The sequence below is a fragment of the Heterocephalus glaber genome, unplaced genomic scaffold, assembly GCF_053883595.1.
Source record: "Heterocephalus glaber isolate CG9 unplaced genomic scaffold, H.glaber_assembly_v1.0 deba00001428, whole genome shotgun sequence".
Taxonomy (NCBI): Eukaryota; Metazoa; Chordata; class Mammalia; order Rodentia; family Bathyergidae; genus Heterocephalus; species Heterocephalus glaber.
The window spans coordinates 6,935,098-6,963,012 of NW_028258293.1; the positions used below are offsets into that span (position 1 = coordinate 6,935,098).

At 35.7% G+C, this 27,915-nt stretch overlaps 1 protein-coding gene across 6 annotated transcripts in view; it reads right to left on the minus strand.

Annotated features, from left to right (window-relative positions):
* Luzp2 (leucine zipper protein 2) overlaps positions 1–27,915 on the minus strand; it is a 430,463-nt gene that overhangs the window by 47,585 nt on the left and 354,963 nt on the right. For all 6 annotated transcript variants that reach the window (XM_087211522.1, XM_087211524.1, XM_087211525.1 and 3 more), the window contains 2 exons: positions 15,849–15,923; positions 7,405–7,569 (listed from right to left, as the gene is read on the minus strand). In XM_087211522.1, the coding sequence (XP_087067648.1) occupies positions 7,405–7,569; positions 15,849–15,923 (240 nt within the window). The remainder of the gene's footprint in view (positions 1–7,404; positions 7,570–15,848; positions 15,924–27,915) is intronic.

Sequence of the window (27,915 nt, forward strand, 5' to 3'; positions counted from 1 at the left end):
TAATTTGGCCAACAATTTCCGTGTTTGAAAACTTCTGGTAGATTCCCAGGGGCTTTGACATATAAAAAAGTGAATAAATTTTTCAAAGGACAAATATACTAAAACTTAAAATGACTATACTCCATTAAATTCCTTATAGATATCTTTGGTTTTTTTGCAAATGTGTGTGTGTGACAGATCTGTAGGAGATGGCGTTTTTAGGATTTAGTCTATTTGTGAAATACACTAACAAAAGACAAACTGAACAAAAATTTTTATTGTCAAAGTCAAAATGTCTCTTGTAGTCATAATCCATGCTAGTCATGTTGTAGTCTCTAGGTACATGAGGTAATTAAAATACGCCCTAAATAACTTAGTCTTTTTACATGTTACGAAAGTCATTATTATTACAAGAGTAGGCAAGAGATTCCTATGAAAGCATAACAAGTCTAAAAGGATGCTGGTGGTTTTTCTCTTAGGATACAGAGGATATGCAGCAATAACATTTATGCTGAATAGAAATATGACTTCTTAGATTTACATAAGGCAGTATTTCCACCAAGAATGTTTTGTTCCAATTTATTTTAATTGTGAAAGGATTGAATGAATTATATCCTTAGCTTGGTAGCAAATATCTTTGCAATATCTCTCTGCTAATATTCACAGATGTTAGAGTTTGGGTTTAGATGTCGCCACAAAGCCTCATGGGGTCATAGGTGGCTGAATCTAGAGTGTGTGATGCTAGGATTAAAGACGTGTAATTACTAAACCACTAGAAGGGAGTGATTGGTTTGGCACCACCAAATTTTTCTGAATAAGATACCTTATCTTATCTGAGTAAGATAAAGAGGGCAGAAAGGCACTGTTAAGATCTCTTGTTGCTTTTGCTACTTCCGCTGCCATGAATTGTTGCCCCTCTGCCACCTGCCTTGGAGCCAGCTGATTATGGACTGAACCTCTACGAACTGTGAGCCAAATGAACCCTTTTCCCTTTAACTTTGGGTGTTGGATATTTTGTCTCAGCAATAAGAAAAGTGACTAAGACAACAGGCCTCCAAATAATCAAGTTCTGTAACATTTTTGTTATATATATGCAACAGTAATGAATAAATCAAGGCTTATGAGGATGTATTTTTAAACCATTCCTAGCTGCACACTTCTACACTGGTTCTTGGGCATTGAATTTTTATATTTATCATGTTATATATTTTATAAGCATGCAAATATTTATGTGCATGCATCATATATGTACAAACGTCAAATATTTATGTGCATACATGTATATATACTCATATAGCAATATATGTTTTAAAATATATTCATGAACATAGGAGTGTAAGATATGTTGGGAAAAATGAGGAAGGTATTAATTATTTATATGCCCAAAATGTAATCTGAACAAAAAATTTCAAATGTAATAAATTTTATAAAAATATTTTATACTCACATCTTTATTTTAATCCTCACAATTAGCCAATCAGTTGGAAAGTATTTGTTTGCAGCTTTGAAAGAATGCCCAGGACAGTAGAATTACAGATTACTAAATGGTTAACTAATGACAGACAGCAGGGAGACTAAAGGAATAAAAATAATAAAAATAAAAGAATTAATAAATTATAATTAATAAATTCTAATGCTGATAAAAATAAAGAATTAAAAAAAACTGTCTAAATCTGATTGGCTCAGGGTTAGTTGAGAAATCTTCCCTTCTAGAAATAGGAAAGTGAGGGAAAGAGATAATTACTTCCTTCCGGTAGAGCCCTTTCTAATTCATCTTAATGGTTCTCAAGCTTGGGTGTAAATGAACAGTCAGGCCCAATACCTTCGCTGCTGTTGGCTCTTACCGAGGCTGGAAGGACTGACACCCAGATGTGAGTATTTTTAGAAGCACACAGGTGGATAATCTCATTCCTTGACGATACCAGGTGCACTATTTAAAGCAATCTTAGAAATTACTTTAGAAGAGATTTTTGGCAGGAAAGAGGGGAATAAAAATCTGCTGTGGCCTTGCTCTAGCTCTCTGGGCACCAAGAAGAACGCTAGTTTTACTTGGATGTCTCTAAACTCATGAACGTTGGCTGCTCTATGATGACTCTATTTCTAAAAGTCTTTTAAAACACTGACAAATCATCCTCATTCAGTTAAGCAGACATCACACTTGTGACCTCTAACAATATAGACTGCAGCAAACCCCAGCACAGTGAGTTGCATAAAATGAAAAAACAAATGAGGGGTAAAATACAGATATTCATAGCACAATTTTATTATTTTTATTTGAATTGCTTTCCATTCTTGCTGTCTTTCAGGTTTCCCTTTCTATTAGAGAATCTACTATTATGACCTCTAATATTAAATGGAGTATAAGAACTCAGCTATGCTGTCATGCTTAAAAATAAAAGAAATACTTATTTTTATTGGTGAAAATTCTCACATTTGAACAATACAATGAGTAAGTAGTATGGATTTAAGATTAAAAAATATCCTACTAAAATCCTATCAAAGTATTTTTAGTAGTGTTATAATGGCTTCTTGATAGTATTATATTTATTTCAAATATTTATTGACCACTTTCCCAGTGCCTGGCATTATTAATTAGCTGATGTTGTTTGTGAATTTTCTTATTTGGTTTCCATAACAACTTCCTAAAGTTGACACTATTATTATTACTTTCATTTTACAGATACAGAGAATGAGTCTAAGAAGACTCAAGTAATTTGAGCAAGGTATTAAAATTAGAAAATAGGCCAAAAAAGATTTTTATTTATTCAGCAAATCCTTTTTAAAATTCTATGTTATGCAACTATACACATAAAATACATTACTACTGCATTCATTCCTAATTTCTTCTAAAAGTTGTAGAACTCTTGCTAAGAAAAGTGCCAGTTCTTTCATCTACATTTATATACTTTCCAAATTATACAGTGTCACATTTAATATTTTAAAGTAAAATCCATACAAGTAAAGGCATTTTTCAGAATGGCATTAAATAAATATTTTGTTTAATAATCACTTTGCTTTTTCTGACAATTTTCCATCTAAGTCTAACATTAATCAGAAGAAAAAAATGAAACCATTGAACTTATTTATTCATATATTATTTATGATACCCTGCAGTTTGATCTTAAATATCACACACACGCTCATGCGTGCACGCGTGTGCATAGTATACTCTTCACCAGCTCTGTGTCTAAAGGGTATTCTGATTTGTTTCAAATTCTTGTGTAGAACTACACATTTCAGTCTACCAATGAACTGCCAGTGAAAAGAAGCCTGAACAAAATGTACAGAAACACATCATCATTATAACATTCCCATTGTACAGATCCAAAAGATATGTTGTCCTCAATAACACAGAGAATGGCCCTCTGTAGTAGCTTTTGGTATTTTCTGCACTGCTTTTAGTAAAACTTATTTAATTCTAGGTGTACGCAATGCATGTTTAAGAATGCTTGTATTTAACAGGTGCATTTATAAACCAGCTCAAGCAGATCCCTGGAGCAGGCGCTATTCTAAATGCTCACACAGCACAAGTATACTCTGCATTCTGTACCATTAAAACAAGTATGCAAAAGTCATGGGATCTCAGAGAAAGATAAGGGGAAGAGAGGCATTTTCACCGTAGATTTTCAATCTCTTGGTACATATATTATATCATCCATAAGTTATTTTTCATTTTCGGTATTTTTTGTGGCTTTCATCTCTTTTTACTCTACAGAATCTCTTCAGATAATGTTCTCCTATTTCTGCCATTTAACTGAAATTTATGGTGATACTTTTGAATACTAAATCTCAACTTCACTGTTTTCCCTGCATTCCAAATTAAAATGTATAATCACATACTGGACAAAGATACTTGGTTTGATGACAGAGACCAAACACTTGGCATGCTGAAAACAAATCACCATGGCTTTCCCCTTACACCTCAACTCCTGCAGTGAAGGGCTGTAGGCACGGAGGGTTACTCTTGGCTCCCTTCCTTCAACTGCACCGTACAAGACAGGGTTACATCCCAGTAACACCTGGTGTCCCACATCCAGATCTTGTGCTTTACTGAGGGTCACCGTCATCTCTTGCATAGATCACTGAAGTTGAGCGTCATTGGTTTGTTTATTTCTACTTTAGTTAGGATCATTTTTTGCAAAATGTAAAACAGATTTCCTAGTGTATACATTTACTCTTTATCTCTTGATGGAAACATAATTATCTGTAATAAAAGCATTTATCTCTTCACATGGGTATTACAGATACACTATCTCATGTGTACTTAGAACTAAGTATTCCCTTGTCTTTATCTTTAATCAAAGACATTTGGAATATGGAATTCTAGAAATCAAAAATTTTTAAATGAAAAAATAAAAGATCTTTCAGTCTACTACCAAGAATACCCTCTGCATTTTTCTAGTTTCCTAGAAACAAGAAATTGGGCTGTAATGTACAATATGTGAGGGGCATGTCCATTAAATGTGCTACCTGGGTGACATAGACAGCAATTTAGTTGAATGCAAAGCACTTAATAAACACTCAGCAATACACACACACACACACACACACACACACACACACACTCTTCTACCTTCTAGACACAGAACACCTCTAGTGAGAAGGGGTTACACAGTCAATGCCATTTCCAATGAATCCTCTAGAGATCTTGTTCTGGGCACTGGAAAATGTGAAGCAGATGGCTGAGCCCAGCAGGGTCATTTTCCCTGAGAGAGAGGGAGGTCACATACCCCTGCACTCGATGGGTGACAAAGGTCTAAGAGTACTGCACACTCTGCTGTCAGCACTGGGGGAAGTAAACAGTTTTTCCTAGAACTGTAAAAATTACTTTCCTCAAATCAGAGAGAAGTAGGCATAGCAACTCTGGAAAATGTAATGATGGAAGGGAAATTGTTAGGCTTGAGGTCAACCAGCAGAAAAATATGCTAAACAGATGAACAGGCATTCTCCAGAGTAAAAGTACAACAGTAAATGAGGTATGGGTTTCAATGCATAAGTCACTTGCAAGCTTTCTTCAGTAAACTGCTAATTTTAAACTCTCTAATGACCTTATGCTCTTTAAATCACTATGCATTAAATCCACTATATATATATATATTCCTATATATTTCTATATATCCACTATATATTTATTCACTGTCTATATATAAATATATATAAAATACTATTTATGTTCAAGTGCACAAATACACAGAAAAACATTTAAGTACAGGACTGAAAATTTTGCCTGTATTACCAATATCCTTGAATAAGTAAAACAGTATTTCCCAGGGGCTACCCTATCTTTTCCTATATGCAACTATACTTTTTATTTAGCTGTGTTTTATAGATTTGAGGAAAAACCATTCAAACCTCCCTTACAAAAAGACTGAAAATTATAAATAGCAAATAACAGGAGATGTGATTGCCTAGAGATCTTGGAAAATAAGGGGGAAAAACATCCTTATTTTTGGTACTCACCTCCCAGTAACTCTCTGAGGTGACAGAGCAAAGAGCGGGGAAGTGAAATGAGACCCCACAGCACCAAGTCAGGTCCAGCATTTAAACGGTAGCTGAAATGTTTGTGTTTCTTATACAAAATCACACATCTTATATTACTCAGGATTCAAAAATATTATATGCGCGGTGGCTGCGCAGAGATTATCCCCAAGCATACATAAATGACAATTTCTGCCACTGTTAAAAAGATAAAGAATATTGGGAAACATTAGCACTAGACAAGCATTTAATGCTAACCTATAAAATAGGGTGCTCTCTACTACGGTTACTTAGATTTATTGAGCATGATCTTAGACAACTGGATTTGTCTGTTATTGCTTTTTGAAAAATGATCCATTTCCAAGCCAGGTTCATTTAAATCCATCCTGTCACTTTCTTTGATAAGCCAAGAGAAATGACAAATTTTTTTTAGTTCAATGATAGATATATTGATTCATAGAAAATCAGTTATGGTAAAAATTAGTAATTTTCTCTCCATATTCAGAGTCATATTGAAACTATAGTTTTCAGAGAAAGAGCAGGAAAAACAAAAAGAGAAATACATTGCCTTCAAAAATTTTAGAGGTCCCTCAGTACATAAAAAGGCCAAAGATAATAATGTAATGAAACGGAAATAATTTAAATGATTTTTACACATCAATATGTTAATGTTCTGTGGTAAGATTATACGAATTAAAAATATGCAGTTGTAAATTGACAAGTAGTAGATAAAAACAGAATATTATAAGATTTATTTTGCTATTTTTGTTTTTGACTCTCCCTTCGTAAAATAGCATTTTCCTAATCTATGAATATTTCTTAACCCCTCTCTTTCAAGGACAGGGAATTCCAGCAAGAAGCACTATGGGAGTCCCAGATGTGCCACCTCCACTGGTGTCTGTTGCCATCAGAGGTCTCAAATTTCTAACGGCTCAGTGTTCATGTAAGAGCCAGGCTAGTTTCCATGTTACTCATTTTAAAACCAAGTGTTCAGAGAGGCAGCCCTTTCAAAATCACTACCTGAAACTAAAACTCCTTTTTCTTAAAGCTATTTCAATTGTCTAGATTTAAAGTCACATTTAAAAAAAAAAAATACTGATGACCAGCAGGCAATGCAATCTGATTAAACAGATGTAGTGTTTTGTTGGATTTTGTTTTTTAATGCATTGTGTGTGAATGTAGGATGCAGCTACTATAAGATCCTTAGGTGGTTTTTGTTTTGTTTTATTTTGGTTTTGGTGTTTTTGTGTGTGGGTGGGCGTCGGTAGCACTAGAGACTGAAGCCAAGGATTTGCAATGAGCCATGTTCTCAGCAGTTTGTTTTGTTTTATTTTAATTTTGAGACAGTTTCTCTAAGTCACTAAGTTGCCCAGGCTAGGCTCGAACTTGTGACCCTCCTGTCTCATCCCCCAAGAATCCCATGATTACAGGCAGAATATACTACTTTTCATTAAATTCTCTTTCATTGGTACATTTGCAGTACATAGTAATTACGTTCCTCGTGGGGAGTTGGCACATGTACAGAACATATCTTAATTCTTTACTCGCTCATCTCTTGATCCCCTTCTTTTTGTAGAAGAACTTAATTTTTAAAAGAAATGTTTGGTAAAGATGACATCTACACCCCAAAAGAGAGTATCAAATACCTGTTGCATAGTGAAATATAATACAAAACATTATATTTTAACTACTTTTTTCATATTGTTATCATTTTAACAATTGTATGCTCCTGCCTTAAAAAAAAAATAAAAACAACAGACTGCTATAAAAAGGTGGTCTTCCAGTGTTCTCTGAGAGACAACGGGCCTTTTCAGACTGGTTCTCTCCCAATACTTCCATGTCCTTCAGTGATGTTATGACCCAGCAGGTCCATTTGGGTCACAGAGAATGTCCCTTTAAAGACTGCACTTGGTTTAACATCACTTTCAAAATATGAATTAGACGTACCTGGCTCTTTGTCCTTGCATCTGGGATCTTCCCTGCAATTGTCCTGGGCGGAAGGGGCACCTGGGCCGGGTTGGATGTGATCAGGCTCAGAGGCGGAGGTTGGTTTCGGAAAACTGAGGTCAGACAGAGCTGCACTGTCTCTTTCATTGCTTTCATCTGTGACTCCTTTGGGGGGGAGAAATTAATATTTATACATCAGGCTTGAATCATTTTCTACTTCTATTTTTCTATCCTACTCTCATTGCTGTACAAACACCTACCAGTTTTCAAATGCAAGTGCCTAAATTATAAATTTATTATGACATCCTATTTAATTTAAACCCCATCTGTTTCTAAGAGCTAATGTGCTCAATAATATATTTTGAAGGTCAAAATTTGGAGATAAAACTTTCTGGTCACTTCGATTGCTACAATTTCAATCGTGATGGTTTGCTGCCAAAGAAACATACTCAAGGCGTCTATATTTCTTAGATTCCCCTACAGATGCTTCATCTCCCCATGTCATCAGAAAAAGGAATGTGTCTCTGATACAGGTGTCAGTGCCTCAGCACCTTCGTGGGTAACAGAATTTAACCTAGGGCTGGGGATTTAGCTCAGTGGTTCTGCTGCCTGCCTCGCAAGCACAAGGTCTAAGTTCGATCCCTGGTTCTAAAAAAAGAGAATTTAACTTGACATGGTCATAGGAATACTTACTGGTATATTACAATAATACATGCATTTTCATATGCAAGGAATAATTTTATGCTTTTAAACACCTGTGAAACTGGCACTATTAATACCACTTACTATAAATAAAAGAAAAGAAAGTTTTCACAGAATTTCAGAGTTAGACCACAGGGTAGGCTGAGGTAGATATCTACGTCTAAATCCCAACTATCTCCCACCTTCTACTGCTAAAACCATTACATGTTAATAAGATGAATAAAAAGCTGAGTACAAATGACACAAAGATTGCCTATTACTGAACTGATGAGAGACAGGAAAACCAATGGACAGCTAAGGGGTAACTGGGCCACGAACTGATAATCCACATTAGCATCCATTTAGGAACACAGAATGTTGCCTTTTGACCATGAAAGAGAAGAAAGACATCAATGAGTGGGTCCCAGATCAAGGGACAAATTGGACCATGTGGAATTGACACTTCGGTGCATGCATGGATCAATGCAGCAGCGAGATCTGGTTTCCCTTTCTGAAAAAAAGAAAGCAAAAGCTTGGAAAAGAGATGCATTGTATATTCTGTGTCACCAAAGTGAGTTCACATAGAAACCACTCCTATTTACTATTTCCTTACAAAACAGCCCCCAGGGTCAACTTCGAACAGCTGACATAGAGCCATCCTGAAGCCTGACACTGTGTTTACTGATCCAGTGTCAACTGGAAATCGCTCACTTTGGGTGGATGGTTTTTCAAGCAATAGGGATACACCCAACTGAAAATGTACCTGGACTGATAAAAGACAGGCATGCATTTCCTTCTCATTATGTTTGCTCCGTCAACTTGTCTGAAATGGAGTAAGAAGCTAACAAGGACCAGGTAGAAGAGTGTTGTTAAGTGGGCACAAAGTGACTAAGTTCAATGATGACATTTAGAAATTCAAATTGTTTTAAATAAAAATGGCCCCTTGAGCCAGGGATTTAGCTCTGTGGTTTTGCCGCCCGCTGCGCAAGCGCGAGGACCGAGTTAGATCCCCGGTGCAAAAAAAAAAGTGGTCCTTTGATATGTCCCCGCCTCTCTTCTACACTGTTACTTTTATTATTGACTGTATTTGCTTCCATTATATTATTTATCACTAACATGCATCTAAGTTTGCCAACAATTGACATGATTCTTGATACACTGGAAGGGATAGACAAACAGATCTGGAAGAAATAATTTAAGAAAATTTAATTGAGAATATTACATCTGCATGTCGGTAAAGAAAACTTGTTACTTCCAAAAGCAGGCAGAAGAGCTGTCACGGGTCTGATTATTTTTCTCTGGATTCATCGTGACAATGTCGAGAGACCCTTCTCTTCTATCTCTCCACAATCCTAGGACATGACACTGCTGTGTCTGTAGCTAAATAATCCAGATGGTCCTGAGTTGGGTAAATGTTTTCTCCTTTGAAAACTATAGAGGGACAGCGGAAAGAGTAATATGACAGAATCAGACATGTTTCGGCTAAGTACTAACATTTATATGGTTTTGAAATGTCGGCTTTCAATGTTCAGATCATGCAGGGAGCAATGATATTTGTTGACTCTGCTGCAATTTTTCTTGGATGCTCTTAACACTGGATATCTAAAATTTGGGTCTGTGAGAAGCCTGATGTATGTGTGCCATAGAGAAGTCTGAATTGGAGTAATGCCTGAACTCAGATGTTCAAAATGATGAACATCAAGGTAATGCTCTCGAAGGTGGAATTTTAGTAAGTACATTTTAGGCAAAACATTTTTCAGTGCAGATTGAAGGGAGTGTGCACATATGTGAGGTTCTAAAATATCTGAAATTGAGTGCAACTGTCTTCTCCTGCAGGCCTCCTGACCTTCCCAGGGTAACCCCAGATTAAAGGAGTCAACAAAACAAAATGAGTTCACCACTCTGCGTTGTTCAATGCTGTAATACTAAGCTACCTGTGCTCTTATTTTTTAACCTATTCTTAACCTTTCCATTCTGGTTTATTTTCTCTGCACTGCAGGTCTGCATTGCAGCCTCTTAGATTCTGGCTCAATTCCTTGAGTGCATTAGAGATTTTTCCTGCCAGAGACCATGGATTGCTGTGAGCAACCTGCCTTAACTTGTTCATTTTTCTACCTGACTTCCATTAAGCACCTCTAACTAAATAGAGCACATTGCTTGTCCTACTCAGATTTGGCGTGACTCAATTCCAGGAGCAGGACCCAGATAAAGATTTCACACTACAATGCCATTCCATTTCCGTTTAGAATGCTAGGTGCATTCAATTTTGAAGCTGCAGGCCTTGATCACTTTGAAGTTTGCTAGAACAGATGTTCCTAAATGAAATATGATGCAACTCATGTGTCATGTATGTCCCCCTAAAGCTTAAATTGTATTCTGTTCTAAGGTCAATCTTGTTTTTGCTCTCTTTCCTCCTGGCTGCACCAAACTACTTTTCCACTTGTTCTGCCACCTACTAATAAAATGCAAATTCCTTACCTAAGATACCTGTCTCTCATAGTGTCCTTTAGTTATAGTTTTTCAAGTGTCCCAAGTTCATTCCCATCTTAGAGCATTTATGACAGCAGTTTCCTCTGCCCACAGAAGCCTTAAGTATTCAACCTCACTGCTCATATATTCAGCTCATAGATTACTTCTTGTGCGTAGATCCAATGATGCTCCCCAAGACGCATTTGTCTCTAACATCTTCCTCATTTTATCTTATTTAGTTCTTACCATCATGTGAAATTGCCATCTTGAATGCAACATCTTTGAAGGTTGGTATATTTTCTGCACCATTACCAGTTTCTAACTGAAAAGTTTTTTTGTTAAATGAAAAGATAAAGAAAACTCATAAGAAAGCACAGGTTGATATTCAGTTAATAAAATGTCTTTAAAATTATACTGTGTATTAGATATATAAGAAAATTATTTTCTCAGATACTAAAATAGTAGTATATTTCAGGGGAAATTATTGTTATGTGTGATCTCATGGTGGTGGGAAGGTTACAAGGTACAACCTGCGAGCATGTTAGTATTTTTCTGAGAAAACAATGTGTTTTCTTATGGCAATGGGCTGTAACTTGTAAAGATAGCTGAGACTCTACTTTAGAATGTCTGGACAAACGAAAATTCACTAGGTATTTCTGTTCATCTGAATCCCTTTATATAAAAACAGTATTACAGAAAGATCATGGTTCAATATCATCTGTTTGCTTTTGACAAACTGGAAGTCTGACTTTTTTTTTTTTACTTTATTTCTGCCATGAAATTAGCAATGTGAACCCTAAAAAGTCATTGAACACTTTAACGTCTGTGTTAGTGTTCCCAGGTCCCTTGCACGTACCCTGAATAGCATGTTCATTCATTTATTAAAGTGGGTCTTTATTTATATACTCAATTGATAACAACTTATTATACTTTTTCTGTGTTGTACTTCTTCCACGGAAAGCAGTTTTCATTCTGTTATTACTTAGACTCAGTATTCTGTGAAGTTCACCTGACTTCACTCATTTCTGTTAAGGTATGCTTCCCAGGATGAAGTTTTGTTAGAGTCAAGTGCTCTACAAACATTTTAGGTGAAAGTTTGGCAGGTTTCTATGCCATAAAGCCATTTTTACATTCCAGTAGTTAAGGCTAACCACAATTACTAATATATTACCAAATAAATAATTGATCATTCAGAAACTCAAGGTTGATTCTTAGATCTTGAGATTATTATTATTTATGTTAGGATAGTAAACTGAGACTTCTTTCATTAAATATGTCAGAAGAACCAAGGTGGAGTGTGAGTATGTAGATTTCATACTGTTTATGAGTTGTTTCAGGTTATCTGAAGATATGATATAGCACTCTTGGGAGTTAGACACCTGAAGAGTATAAAAATTCTCATATAGAGTTGATGGAGAGAGAAGTGCAGTTACATTAAAGTGCACTTTTTATTCATCTGGAGGTGAGCTAGCAACTCTCCCTGACTTTACGGCTATAGCGTATGTGCCTCATATGTATCTCCATGGGATTTGTTGAAATGGACCTCTAGTAATAATAAACGCTGTTAGAGTCCACTGTACTGAAAGGAATGACGAAAGTCCTAAAGGTTAGAGAGGAAACTGTCATTCAGAGAGTGGGTCTCAGAGATCTCATCCACCCACGGTAACAATACCCGATCTTACAAGGTCTCCGACCTTGTTCCCAGTGCTGCGCTTTCTGGAGGCACAGAATTCTCTCCTATAATCACCCTCACACAGTAAGTTGTACCGATCCCCTCTGGGTCGAAGGAATTTAAGTCCAGACTGTGGCAGAGGTGGCACTGGTACTTGGTGGTTGTACAGGGTTGGAATTGAGCAAAAGGAAAGCCTAAAACCCAAGGATGGAGAAACGCTGTACCTTAGTCGTGAATTCTGTGATTATGAATTCTGGCCGAATTATGATCTACTAATAAATGCTGGGTTCTGTGACTAAACATATGCTCAGCATATTAATAGATACATTTATTCTCTGTGCTTCTCGTGCCCCATGGCTCATGGCTCAGGATACAATTATTTCACAGTTGTGTGCTGAAGAAAATTATGAAAGATGCAGGAGCCAAGATTTTGTTTCATATATTTTCTATATTCCATAATTCCTAACATAAGAGAGACCTACAAAAAATTACAAAACTAATTAGTCTTTGAAGAACTAAAAGCATTTGTGAAGTCACATCAGGGAAACCACTTCATGTAAGATTGAGAGTTTCAATAGTAAGAGAAGATAAAATCTCAGAGGATGTCAGGCCCTGTCAGGATCACAGGAATTCAATGAGGTTTTAGGACATAAAGTTGTACAGCAAAGAGAGTGGTAAGAACCAGAGAGAAGAGATTTGCTCAAAAGGTGGTCGTGTTGAAGTTTAGGATTATATGTGCCTCTGGGCTTCTGAATCAGCCAATTTCATAAAGAGATAAAAACCTTTTAAAAAAGTTATATTGTACAGCATGAGTTGGATATGGTCAGAGTTTAGCATACATTGATATCAATTCACTTCTGTAAAATAACTTTTAATAAAACTTTGGTAATAAAAATTATTCTTGATATCCTCCATGAGACTGTCCTATAATCGAACAAATATCGATGACTGAGATAAGTTAATTTCAATGTGACAATCGCAAGAGTCAAGTTGTTCTTGGATTATTCATTCAAAAGCTTAATTTGTCACAGACTTCTAAACCTAACAAAATACTATCATTAGCATTCATGTAATAAGCATACTATTCCACTTACCAGACACTTTCTAGATAATATTTGTTACGTTTGCTATGTTAGCTGTGAGGTTTTGATCTACCAGAATAAAGGACTATGCCAAAGTGAGAAAGATGGAGATCGATCGCTCAGAAGTGGTTAGTGGATGACCTATCAGAATAGCTCCAAAAGTGAAGATTCAGCTCTCCAGCTCTCTTCTATTGCAAAATGACCCCTGGCACAAATTTCTAAGTAGGAGAAAGCTCTTATTTACAAAACTGCAAAACACATACAGAGTATTATTGCAAAATAAGTTTATAAATGCATTTGTCTTACTTAATTTACTCACTAGAATGATTACTAAGCTATGCTCACAAAAACTGAAAGCTCTTGAGGGCAGACAGTATAACTTCCTCAATTAAAAATAGATTTTGAGAAATATTGTGACATAAAGAAAAGAAAATGATTAATATTAGTTAATAGGCACCTGAGTATATTAATATTAGATTAAAAACATTATCTTACATATATATTTTTGTATATTTCATATTTTTATGAAACCCATCTGTTATTACCACACATACATAAATATAGTATATTCATATGAAATATAAATGTATTATTGTATATATTAATGCACATTTCTATGCACATATGATTCATTGGTTTAATATATACAACGTACATAGACGCAGTTATATGAATTAAAGACTATTTCTCTTTATCTGCACAATTACTAAAGGATAACACACGCTGGAATAGGTGGATTGTTTTTTCATTCATAGTATAATTTTACTCATTTTCTGCAAAGGTAATTGCATCTATGAATTTGATGTGTGTCTTTCTATTTAATCTATCTTTATAATAGGATATTTTAAAAATATGTCTCATACTTAAACAATCATTAAATATTACACATGCAATTATGAATTTTTTCACTCAACATTATATAATGTAGACATAACAATAGTGAGACAAATATATTTTTGTTTATAAATATTACATTTGATTGCTATTTCAAAATATCTATACAACATATGAACCATATATGTTAATTGTACTAATAATAAGCAGTTTAATGACTTTGATTTATTATTAATATAATTTAATGTCTCTGCATATTTGCAAGTAGATTCACATAAGCACAAATTCTAAGAAACACATATGATAACAAGTTGCATCAGTTGGATGTCAGTGACTGCTTGAACTTTCTTCATAACTCATTCATCTGAAGTTAATACTGGACATCTCAGTTAATGCTTTCATGCATGTTTATTCATGATTTTTAAAGAACAATGTCGTAATGAGGTAAAAAATGTAGTTGGGAACTCACAGGGACTGAGATTTCAGAAAATTTATTGTAGCAGGATGGCGAAGCCCAACCGACTTCCAAGGCTGCTTGACAAAGTTCCAGCTTGGGGAAAAGAAGGGTGGAACACATCGTACCCTCATGTTTTATTTTTTTCATGCCATAATGTTTAAAATTGTTACTCTGGTCACAGGAGTCATTGTGTTTGTGACTAACAAGAAACTCTCCATGAGGCAAATTGGCAATGATGTATTGAAATCTGATCTGGCTCAAAAGTCCCAAATTCCAGTTTCTCTTAGTTCTATTGCCACATCCACTCCTAAAGAAACCTCTCCTGAAACTCCCTCTGTTTTCCCACTACTGTAACTCCCCCTCTCATTGCTGACCTTCTTATTACTAAAGGGGTCTTATGAAGAGGTTGAAAGGACAGAGTTTAGATGTAAGAAATAGTGGGAAATAAGAAACAGAGAGAAAGTTGGGACAGGTAAATGCATTAAGGAGGCGAGTTACTCAATATTTCTCACAGGGCTGAAAATATCTCCTGCTCATGAACTATGAACCCAAATGACAGTTAGTTAAGATAAACAGAGGTCTAGAGAGGTAGAGAGCTAACAGCAAAGTATATTAACTGTTGTGCAGTTTCTCAAGGGCTAGTTGGTGACCACAAGTTTGACATTTAATTAATTAAATCTTGCTCGTACCCCCGCTGCTATACAGATTCTAATTAAGTTACCCTCTGGAGATTTTGATTAAGTTACATTCTGTTCTACTTAGGTATGGGAAAATAAGGGGACAATTGTGATTTTTAAGAAATGTATTCATGATGTTCAATGAAATGAATCAGCTTAGAAAAATATATTGTTTAGTACAAATAACCTTACCTCACTAGATGTTGCTAAGGCAACCTAAAATGTAAACATGTTCCGCCCAATGCTCCCTAGCTAGTGCTTAGAGATATAAAAATAAATCAGACCCTGAGACTTCTCAGAGGGAACCTGCACATTGCTTGCGACGGTTCTTTTCCCACTCGCCGGCCCGAGACCTCTCCCCTTCCTACCCTGCATCGACTGCAGCTGGTCTGCGGCAGCAAGAAAAACAAAGAAAATTTGGAATCCAAGGAGAACATCAACTGTTCATGAGTTCTATAATCATCTTACATCCACTGCATCTGGAACTGCATTAATAAATCAAAGGAAGCCACGAGCACACTCTAGCAGTTTTTGTAAAACCAAAGTGTGATGGTTCATGGATGTAAACTTACCCTGTCAAGAGCAGCTTTTTCCAGTTCATTTTTGGCTACTGCTAATTTTTGTTCCAGATCCGTAAGCTGTTGGGCCTGTAATGTGAAAGACAAATGTTTTAAATAAATTTTATAAGCTCCCACTCTGTTTTAAGCACCTGCCATTCATTGGCAAGGAATAAAATTTTAAGAAATTATTCTGTAAATTTTCCTTAGAAAACAGGTTAAAAAGAAAGTATCACAGAGTCATTTGATCTATTTGTAGAAAGTGGTATTTCTGAGTAAATAGACACTCCATATTTCCCTGAACTAAAACACTTTTCCCCAAAGATCAAACTGAGGTTCTTGAAAGTATTTGTCATTTCTGTCATCAGTTATGTTTCTAGTCACCAGACATCGAAATGTAGCCTCCTCCTCGATTCATATACAAATCCTAATGCGCAACAGATCTGTATTTAGTGACAGAGCCATTAGAGGTGTAATTAAGCCTAAATGAAGTCTTGCAGGTGGAGTCCTATTCCCAGAGGACCTAGGATCTACTAAGAGGAGAAATAAGACTTGATTCTCTCCCCGCCCTCCTGTCTTATTACAAAGTGGAGAAGGCACATGAGGACACAGTGAAAATCTACTGTGGCAAAACCAGGAAGAATCCTCATTAGGAACTAAATCTAAATATCTAAATCTGGTGCTGCCTGTATTCAGAATTGTGAAAAAGATAAATTCATGTTACATATGCAGTCTGTAGTGATTTCTTATGGCAACCCAAGTGATTAATACACCAGAATTCACTTTATTTCTATTTTCAAGTCTTAGTTCCATTTAACTGTGTGTCCAACCATATCTTTCTACCTTTTCAAATGGCAGAACGGTGCTAGTCCAAGAAAAGAGCAATGATTTCAGATTTGCAAGATGTTTAGCATTACCCTGCCTCTTTCCCTTTCTAGGTTTATGATTCTGCCAGAGTACTTGACTTTTCTTAGCTAGAAAGGACAATTCTTTTCTGCACCATACCACCACCCTTAAAAGGAGAAATATGAAGACTTGGCAGTTTCATTATCAGCACTGTACAGTACTTACATTAACTCGGTTATCCTCTATTATTTTATTCATCATCCACCCTTTAAATAATCCCCATGTCTTTACTGTGGCAGGCAATGTGCTGTGCCCTGGGAATTGCAAAGGGTTTTAGGGAAAAAAAACCCTAGAAACTTATTTTCTAAGTTTATTTATTTCCTCCAGTTCATTATGGTATATTTTAAGAGAAAGAGTAATAAATATTTATTTTAATTTGCTTTATGAATGTTGCCATTTTATTAATCAATTTTATAATAGCTTAGAGTTTAAAGCTATTAATAAACTTGTAATACATATAAAAAAACTATTTGCTGAGGTATAATACAGAAAACCACAAATTGCGCTCAAAGAAATAATAAATTTGAATACACAGACATGTATAAAAGAGACAGATAGCCATATGTAAGTTAAATGAGGTCAATGTATATTATATATTATATAACCAAATATGTTATAGATTTATACATTATACTTTATTTAATATAATTATATATTTAACATAGCAAATATATTTACAGAGTCCTCCAGAAATATATACATACTTCAGGAAGAGAAAACAGTATGGTGTTTATTCAACAGATGGTGTTACCCTCAAATGGGAAATCCTAGATGATGTTGAATATCACAGAAACCCTGCCACACTTAGAGAAGAAATTGAAAATGCATGTGCAGCAATATCAATGCCAAGGTCACCCAAGCAGCAGTTCACCACACTAATAAATGTCTGGGAGCCAATGGTCACCACTCTGAGCATCTTTTGTAATTGCAGAGGCCAAAGGTAACTTGCATTAATCCCATGATGCCTCAATAAACTTAGTATTAAAATATTTACAATTTTTTCTTTTCCTGACATGACTTGCTCATTTTTGGTGGTATCTATCTATCTACCTACCTATATTCATGAATTAGCATCTGTTAGCAATAAAATAAACTTAGAAGAGGACGCAGAATGTGAGAGGTTATATTCAGGACTTACATCCCAAACTCCATTTTCCTTCCTGCTCTGTCCACACCGTGGGCCATGAGGCTGTCAGAGCTTCCCCTCAAGAGATTCTGGTTGTGTTTCGTCCATTACTTGGTCAGCGGGATGCAGAAAACTCTTGCTGTACAGGGCTTATTGTCTGGCTCTGCTGACATGGCCATGAGAAAGACATGAGGGATGCGCCAGTGCTGGGCTTCCTATGAGTGAGGCCCACGGACAGGAAGCTGCCAGCAGAGGACAAGCCTGTGCCTGCATGGAGCCATCTCTGCTGCCTCCTGGGCAGCCCACACGTGTTTGTGGCCTACTCATCACCGGACTTTAGTATCAGCCTCCTAGTTTGCATTCTTTCGTAGTAAAAGCTGTTGATATAGATGTGTGTTATCAAGAAAATGCTTCTAATTCAATTTACTTGAGCTGAAACATAAGTAATACAGTAAGCAGTTCAGTGTGGTAAGTTTTAGTAAGACTTGGCCATGCAATTTTGAGACTTTCATGTTTCTGGGTAAAAACGAGTCTAGTGTCCACAGAGCATATTCAGCTAGGGGCAAGCGAAAAAAGAAAGAGTAGCGCCAGACCAAATGATGTGATGACTTCTCTGCCTTGGCAATGACATTATTTGAAATCAATGAGTAATTAGGGAAAATATGAGGATAGCAAAAACCATGCCCAATTTTCATATATTCCATCCTCCCTCCAGGGTAACGATTTGCTGTCATAAATAAACAGGATCACATGTGTACAGTTAGCTCCTCCTACATGAGTAACAGAATGCTGGTTTGTGAAGCTGTACATGGCTCTTCCACATATTTGCCCTTCATTTTCGAGAGGCAGAAAAACAGAGGTGGTAGAAGACGAATTTGAAAGCTTGGCATTTGGATCTTGAGAACTTGTCCTTACTTTGTACCAGCTTGTAGTAACTTGGGCAATGTCGGTGATCAATGCATCCATTAGTTTTCTCTTCCAAGATGAAGATAAAGTAGTGTTTGCCTTATAGGATTAACTGCAAGGGTTAAATGGGTTAAATATTTATAAACCACTTAGCAAACATCTAGCAATAATTATTAGTCATGTATTTTCTTTTTTTCTGTTATGTACACATAAAGAAGCAATATAGCCATCTAAGAAGGTTATAACTTGGTGAGAAAAATGAATTTCAATAGAAATAAAAATTTGCTTTGAAACTTTTACTGCTACCCATTAACAAGATTGTAGTTATTTACATGTTCAAGGAACTCTTTGGAACTGGGAACACCAGCCAAAAGATTGTGGGAGACAGAAGGTTATAAAAAGAGTAAAGAAAAGTAACTGTGACAACTGCGGATTTCCACCCATGGTGACACTTTGGGCCTACTATTTAAATGATCGAATGCAGAATTAGGTTAAGCACAGTGTCCATATTATGTATAAGAAAATATTGTGAAGTTAATCCTTGTAAAGACAAGGAATTTAGGTAGTGAATTCTAGTTTTAATCTAACAAAGTTAAATGGAGAAACTGAAATCTCTTGCAAAATACAAAATAAGGTTACTTCAGAGAATCCAGTAATGATTCAATAGGACCTTTGATTCACATTCAGTGATCTAATAATATTTATGAAGGGATTGTTTGGAGACTAGAGAACAGCATTTGCACACATGAAGCTGAAATTGTAATTGAGGGAAGAACCATGTAAAGTCTCAGCGACCAAATGAGATTATGACTGTTAAACAGGAAGTAGACAAAGCTCAACCCCGCCTCTTGGGGGACAGGCGTGCCCCAATGACGAGTCCAGATATCTTCTCTCTAATGAAAGTGATACACCACGTTGGAAACACTCGTCTTATCATATGTCCGTTTCTCATCGGAGCTTTATAATATTTTAGGACAGAATTTATATTATAATTCTTAATTTACTGTATAAAAATTAGGGAACTCCTGCACTTCAAGTTTTTCTAGACTTTAAAACCTCAGGCGCTCAGCTTGGCTCTTTGTGGTATTAATCTAAGCCTTGTGCTCTTGGAGTTGCTCCCTGTGATTTCTCTTCTCCCAAGAAATGATCCTGAAGTGAGCTACCACAACACCATGGTGTCTTTAATGCACAAACTGCCCTTTTTTCTTCTAAGAAATGTAAATTTCTGGTTCTGCCAAATAAAGGAGATTTTAAAAACCTTGATGTTAGACTGTTAAGTTTTATCTGAAATTTTAATGAATCTGTGTATAAAATACTGGCAAGTGGGTAACTCTGCAAGGCTCTAAATTCATCAGACAAATACCGATTTGCAAGGCCACATTCCTGGAAAGCTCACTGACACAATGTACTTTTAATTTTTTCTCTACTCTCTCACCTCTAGGTGACAATATCCATGTCTTTTCTTTGATATTTTTCTTAAAACTCTCTGATGTTTATACAACATAAATATTATTTATGTTTTTGTCTTACTTTCCTCTAAAATCTTACTAAGATGACATTAGCATTAAAATAATGCAATTGGAAACACAAATTAAGAAGCTCACTTGTATGTGAAACATGATAGTATGTCTCAGCCGTGAGGTGTGAAGGTAGTGTGGAGGTAGCTACAGCAAAAGGAGACAGTGGTAGTGGGGTGAAAATCTCCTATCTATTTTTATTGGTTGAACTGTAATGTTTTATTTATTTGAGATTTCTGGCAGCCAGACATGTTTATTAGCTGCAAAATTCTCTTCATTAAAGATAGTAAACATCCAAGACACCTTTTCAAGTAAGAAGTTTTATAATAAAATTCTAACAAACAAATATTATAATTATCTTAGGAAACCATTTTTTTTCAGAAAACAAGGAAAAGTGAGTCTAAGTGCATGGTTCATTTTAGAACAAAGATAAAACCTAGAAGACTCTGTGTGTGCATGTGCGTGCATGTCTGTGTGTGTGGTGTGTGTGGTACCATGATGAAGAAAGCAGAAAAATATGATTGACATTCTTCTTAGGAAATGCTCAATAATTCCACTTCCTCACATATTCCTGATGATTAACAGAAATAGAAACGGATGATAAAGAGCTTAGATTCCAAGATACAAGAGACTAGTGTACTTTCCTTTTGTCATTGAGCCTCAACTGTCAATGATGCTGCACAAAATAGTTCTATGTACTGTATAATATTTCTATTCTTTTAAGTAAGGAAAACCAAGGCACTGATGAATGGAATATCTTGTTCAATGTCATATTGCTGGGAATTTGAACATATTGGTTGGAATTTGAACCTAAGCAGTATGTATCTATTCCTGGAATTCCTCATGTCTTTCTACCCAGGAAAAATTATGAACTCACAAAAGAGGTGCTTTTCTTTACTAGGTAAGATGAGCTTGATAGTTCATAAATGGACAATGATAACATTGGATTTTTAGGTAAGATTCAATTCTTCTCTTTGTAAACATAAAATACATACTCCTTGCTTATCAACACTAAAATAGAAATTTTAGATAGCGCTCAGGAGATATAAGATGTAAAATCACCTCCATCACCATATCTACATCCAATTTTACCATACAGTTATGGAACAAAAATCTATAAAAGTTTTCTGTTTCTTAATCCTACCCTGGTAAAAGCATAAGGTTTCAGTGCCAACATTAACTTTGACTCAGAGGTGATTTGTGGCAATACCTATTCATTTTAACATTAATAACTGGGAACAATCTTGAGAGACATGGATTTGAATGATGAATATATCTGTAAGTATTAAATTTCAGTCCAAAATTACACAAGAGTACTTAAACATTAACCCTAGTTATAAGTGCTTTTAAACATGAGTTTTAATGTATCAAATTGTAGTTTCAGATGCCTTTCTTTCAACAAATAAGTACAGACATTTTTCAAGTTTAATATTTTTGTAAATAAAATCATATTGTCAACACACGTGTGAGTATATGCATGTGGTAGTCACAGTTACTTAGTGAGAATAAATCCTACTTCTTTTTCTATTTTTTAACATCCTTGATATTTGATTTCCTTCTCCCCACAAGGACAGCCACACTTTGGGATAGACTGCTGCGCAGTTTGTGTGAGGTCTCGGTTCTAGTGATGAGGACTCAAGTCCCGATAGAAATCATTCAGTTTCAACTCCCTCATCAAATGATTATGGTTGAGTCCAGAGACTAAGTTAGTTTCAGGCCAAACACAAGAAGATATATACTGGTGGTTACTAGCATAAGAGCTGTTTTTCTTCTTCATCTAAGTGGGATACATTATGTTCATTCTTTCTCTTTGTAGAAGAGTATGATAAAGTTAGGCTTAAACTCATATATGCACCTTTACTAGAATTAAAAACAACAGCATGGATCAAACACTGTAAAAAAGAACAAGACAAAAAATATAGATAGTAAATTTATAAGCATTTTATTCAAAACATGCTTCCAATTAGATTAGTCTTATGTTTTCAATTAAAGAAAGTAATCAAGTTTCACTTTTTAATTAAATTAAATTTTGTTTAAATATGTATGAAAGATTCAAATAATCTTCTGGACATGCAGAGCAGCCAGGATGAGACTAGTCCTCCTCTCCTAAGCAACTGTAACCATTTATGCCAGGCTATGGATCAAGAAATATGGGAAATTAATGAACTGTGTTAGTTTTCTGCTTAAGAACAATTTCTCAACCAGGGTACAAAGAGCCATGACCCTAGCAGGTTACTGTGGTTACAATGAGGTGTGGAGGCACAGATAAGATTTGGGGCAGATTGAGTAAGGGCAACAGAGAAAAATGAGGAAAACAGGGAGAGGATTCCTCAAAGTCAGTTTAGCATATTTTCCTTTACATTCTGAGTGAGATTTAGTCTATACAGGCCCAGGGCAATACTGAAGTATTTATATAAAGCAAGTTATCAAGCGAGGCTAGATGGCTGAGAGCAGAACAGAAACATGCAAGCATGAGTATTGCTGTAGAGAGTTGGAGTCCCAGAGATACTCGCAAAACCTTGTTAGCCCTACAAAGATCTAAATGATGGCCTCTAGATAAATGGTGAGCACAGAAAACGGTTGGCACACTATTGCCCACGGGTCAAATCCTGCCCAATGTCTCCTTTCACAAATACAGTGGTAAATAAATTCACATCTTTCATTATTTTTTCATAATAAATTGCCTGTCTCATTTTCCTTTTTTACTTCCCCTCCTGGTATTCCAATCTGCTTATTTCCAAGTGTTTAATACAATGCTGAAGACCTTGAGGCCCCCATCACATTTCTATGAGCACATTTTTAAAAGGTTCTTGTTTATGTACTCAGCAGCTGCTTCTGTGCTCTAGTGGTGGAAGGGAACAGCTGTGGCAGAGACCATGTAGCCTGCAAGGACTGAAATACACACGATGAAATTACAGGAAATGTTTGCAGGGTCCTAGACTAGAGTAAGTCTTCCCTCAGGCCTAGCTTCAGAAATTCTAAATCAAAAACAGACAAGGTTTAGATAGCAAGTACATTGTTAGAGGTTAAGCTCAGTTAAGTGAGAGGACCTCAATATGCTACAGTCACATAAAGACAGATCAACTAAACAAAAACTTAAAACAGAAGTATCAGACCTGAGCCACACCTCTAAAGTAATGTACTCTGAAGATCTGTACAGAGTGCTCTACCCAAACTACAGCAGAACATACATTCTCCTCAGCAGCACACACAACTTTCTCAAAATAGATGACATAGTAATCTATAAAATCTGTTTAAATAAATACAAAAAATCAAAATAACTGATATATACTATTAGATCATTGTATATTGAAACTAGAAATCAGGCTGAGGATTTATTTAGCTCAGTGGATCCACCACCTGTCTTGCAAGCGAAAGTATCTAAGTTCTATCCCTGCTACCAAAAAAAAAAAAAAAAAAAAAGAAAGAAAGAAAGAAACTAGAAATCAATCACAAAAGAAACCACAGAAAGTTTGTGAACACCAGGACATTAAAGAACACACTCCAGAACACTCAGTGGGCCACAGAACCAGTCAAGGAAGAAATCACTTTTCTAGAATCACATGACAATGCCATTTTAACACCAGCACCCATGGAACACAAACGCAGTCATAAGAGAAAAATCCATTTCTGTCAATGTTCACATTAGAAAAACAGAGCTTGCTCAAATAAATAATCTAATGATGTACCCAAAATACTCAAAAAATCCAGAACAGTCCAAACCCAAACTTAATTTAAGGAGAGAAATCATGAAGATCAGAGCAGAAACTAACAAAATTGAGACTAACAAAACAATACAAAAGATTCATGAAATGAGGAGCTGGTTCACTTGCATGATAAACAAAATAGAGAAAACACTGATCACATTTACCAAAAGAAAAAGACTTATCAATGAAATTTGAAATGAAAAAGCTGAAGTCTCTCCCATCTTCCTCCTGTGGATAGAGTTTTACCAGCCCTACTTGCTAAAAAGACTGTCTTTCCTCTGGCCCGTTGTCAAAGGTCAGGTAGCTGAACGTGGCTCGGGTTGTTTCTGTACCTTCTGCTCTGTTTCCTTGATCCTCATGCCTTTGTCTCTTCTTTTATCCTCCCATAGCAGACTTTAAATTTCATCCCAGCCTCAGTGTACCCTCTGCAGTTAACTGGGGATGCTCACTGTCACCAGTGCCCTCATTAAACCATGATGAGTCCTGTGAGATTCTCTCCTAGCAGTCAGGAAACCCTGACTTTGATCCCCAGCACTGCACACCTCAGTGCTGGAGAACTGGCCTCCAGTGGTCACTGCCTCAGGTTTGGGCAAACCCAGCCTCTGCCCAGCATGGACTTCCACCAGGCTCTGCACAGCCTGAACTCGGGCTCCTGCGCCCTGGTGCCCTGCTCCTGTCCACTACTGATGATGTTGCCCCTTCATAAATTTGAGTGTGAGTCTAGCAAGAAAGCCAAAGAAGTGAAGCTCTCAGCAGAAATCCATTCCCAAGCAGTTACTATGCCATTTATTTCACTAGTACATAATTATGTAAATATTCAGTGCTAGCTTGTATTATTCATACAGAGTGCATATAAAAGAAAAATAGAGAACATCGTGTCAGTAGGTGAGAAGAGTTACAGTTTCATCCCATGAAATGTTTATAGAGGGACTTGAATGGCAGCTGTTATTGAGTCAAGTTGTAACATAGATGGATTCTTATATCGACTTTTGTTCCATATCCTCATGTTTTTCTGAGGAAACATGCTAGGATTTTCCATCTACTTTTTCTAATACTCCAGTTGTTTTTTTTTTTTAATTGAAACTAGTGGGTATACACCCAATGTCCCGAAATTCTCAAGTATTAAAAAATTTTCAGTAAGGTTTATTGTTAGTAAAATTAAAAATGAAATACTTTTGCTTTCATGTAAAGTGTATATTCTGAGCTTCACTTTATATTGTGCATTGTTTTCTGTGACATATATGAATCTGGGTCTATTATATTGCTTTGAGGTCAGATTTAGAAGCATCTCGCTTTTCTTTACTCTGAAATTCATTGATTTTGTGAAAACGAAAATCATTTAAAATTTCTATGAATCTATTTTGTCTTTATATCAAGTACATTAGAAAACATTGCTATAAAAATGGTCCCATATCATATTATACAAAGTAATTATTAATTTTGAAGAAACTGAGATGAAATTAAAGTTATTTGATTTGTGCTTTCCTTTCCTCAAGCAAATAAAGTGAGCTCATTATACTTTCAAAACATTTTAAATCCTAGTAAACTAATGAGTAGTTTGCTGATTAATTATGAAAATTACTACCTACCTCAAAAAATATTTGACTAATAATGAAAAGGAAATAAAAGGAGAAGTCTGTTGTATCTACATTACTGCATTTCTCTTTTATTGAGCAACACATATCCTTTAATACAACTTTGGTTTATATTTTCTTTTCATTTTCTCTTTTTGCCTTCTTTTCTGAGAATATAAAAATAGATGGCACTTTTAAACTATCAGTTTGTAGCAGGTAAAGCTGCCAATTCTCATGCATTGGCCTAAGTGTTCTCATGAATCCTACAGAGCAAACACTGTTTTCCATATTGCACAGATAAAAAGCATTGTCAACGTTGTGAAGAAGGAGCCCATTGGCACATTAATGGTGGGGAAATCAGTGAAACTACTGTAGGAAAGAGTGCGTACAGATTCCTTACAACAGCTACAAGTAGAGTTACCATATGGCCCATCAATCCTTCACGGTGAATATCCAGATATTCACCCTGAAGATCAGAAACCAGTACATCAGAGATATTTGAACTGTCCTATTCATTTTAGACCCATTCACAGTAACCAAATTACAGAATCAAACAAAGTGCCCGTCAACAGATGAGTGGATAAAACAAATGAAGTCTAAATACCCAACTGAAAACTCTTTACCTTATCGAAAAAGGGAAATCTTCTCATTTATGAGATGTATGAAATTTGAGAGAATTATGATAAGTGAAAGAAAACCAGGCACAAAAAGACAAATACTGCAAGATCGGACTCATAAGTGGAATCGAAAGTGATGTAACTGTGCAAAACAGTTAAACAGGGCTGGAGATTTAGCTCAGTGGTTTTGGCCCTGCCTTTCAAGTGCAAGGTCCCAAGTTTGATCCCTGGTACCAAAAAATCCTCAAAAAACAAACAAGCAAACAAACAAGAAAACAGAGCTAAACAGTAGCTATTAGAGACTAGAGGTGGCAGAGGAGTTTTTGGAGGAGATTCTGATCAAAACACACAAAGACTGAATTAAACAGAAGGAATGAAAGTTTTGATTATTTTCTTTGATATACATTGCATAGCACAGTAAATATAACAAGAAATAATGTATTGCGCATTTCAAGATCACTGAATAAATTTCACATGCTCTTATCAGAAAAATGACAAATATCTGAGGTAATGATAGACTAATTAATTTGATTTAATTATTCCTGGTTATATTCACAATTAAAGCATTTTATATCATATATAGTTATGCTTTTAAATATATATAATTAAACATAAACTTTCTCAAAAATGAAACTGGATCAAGAGGTAACAGTCAAAGTAGGTTTTCATATCAAATTGTCTGATCCTAACTTATTGTAACGAGCTGTTTTCACACCAGTGGTGTAAAAGGAACACTGAATAAGACATGTCCTCAATACAACTACAAATTTTAAAATGCCAGTCCTCTGTAGACTTTTTATTTCTATATATCATCAGACATGTAATGCTACCTTTCCCCAAGGAATATTTTTTTCTGACTCCATGGATTATTAATCTAGCAGAATTTTGATGTTTACATTGTAGTGTCTATCTTAATTCCTTGAATCAAAAAGGATTTTAAAACAAAGAATTCTCAAAAATAGATATAAATTGGGGTAACAGAAAACCTCCCTCCTGTGGAACTTTTATGATCTGGCTTGTGAAATAATTGGCCTTGGACTCATCTAGAAAATTATCCATTAAGATTCCTTCCAAAATACCTACCTTCCTTTACTTGTTTCGCTTCTGTTCATATTCTTCTTTCTACTTATCAGCCTTATGTTTATGTCTTCCTCCATACTTCCTACCTAAATGTAAGAGTTCACCCAAACTTTAAGTTCTTCATACACTTAGGATTCATCAGTCCTAATTCCATCTTTGCTGTAAACAAAATTCCTTCATTTAAAATATTTTTTAAAAATATACCCAGTCATAGTGTCCTTCTATTTCCTCATAAACTTCTAGAAAACTGAGCTCACAACCTTCTCATTCTTTGAGTTATGATCGATGGCACATTATATTAGTATTTAGATTTTGTTGTAACAAAACCATACCAGCTTAATGCTGTATTAAAACAATAAAAATCTACTATTTTAAAATTTGAAGGTCAGAAATCCAAAATATGTCTCCCTGGGATGAATTAAGGAGTCAACACCTCTGGTTCCTTTGGGAGTCCCACAAAAGATTGTGTTCCTGCTTTCCCACCTCCCACATGCTACCTACATCCCTTGGCTCATGGTTACATCATTCCCACCTCTGTGTCACTGAAGATTGCCTTTTCTGCCCTTGACACTCCTAACTCCATCTTTAAAGAAATTGCAATAACATTTGTATCACTCAAATAATCATGAATACTCTTCCCATCTCAATA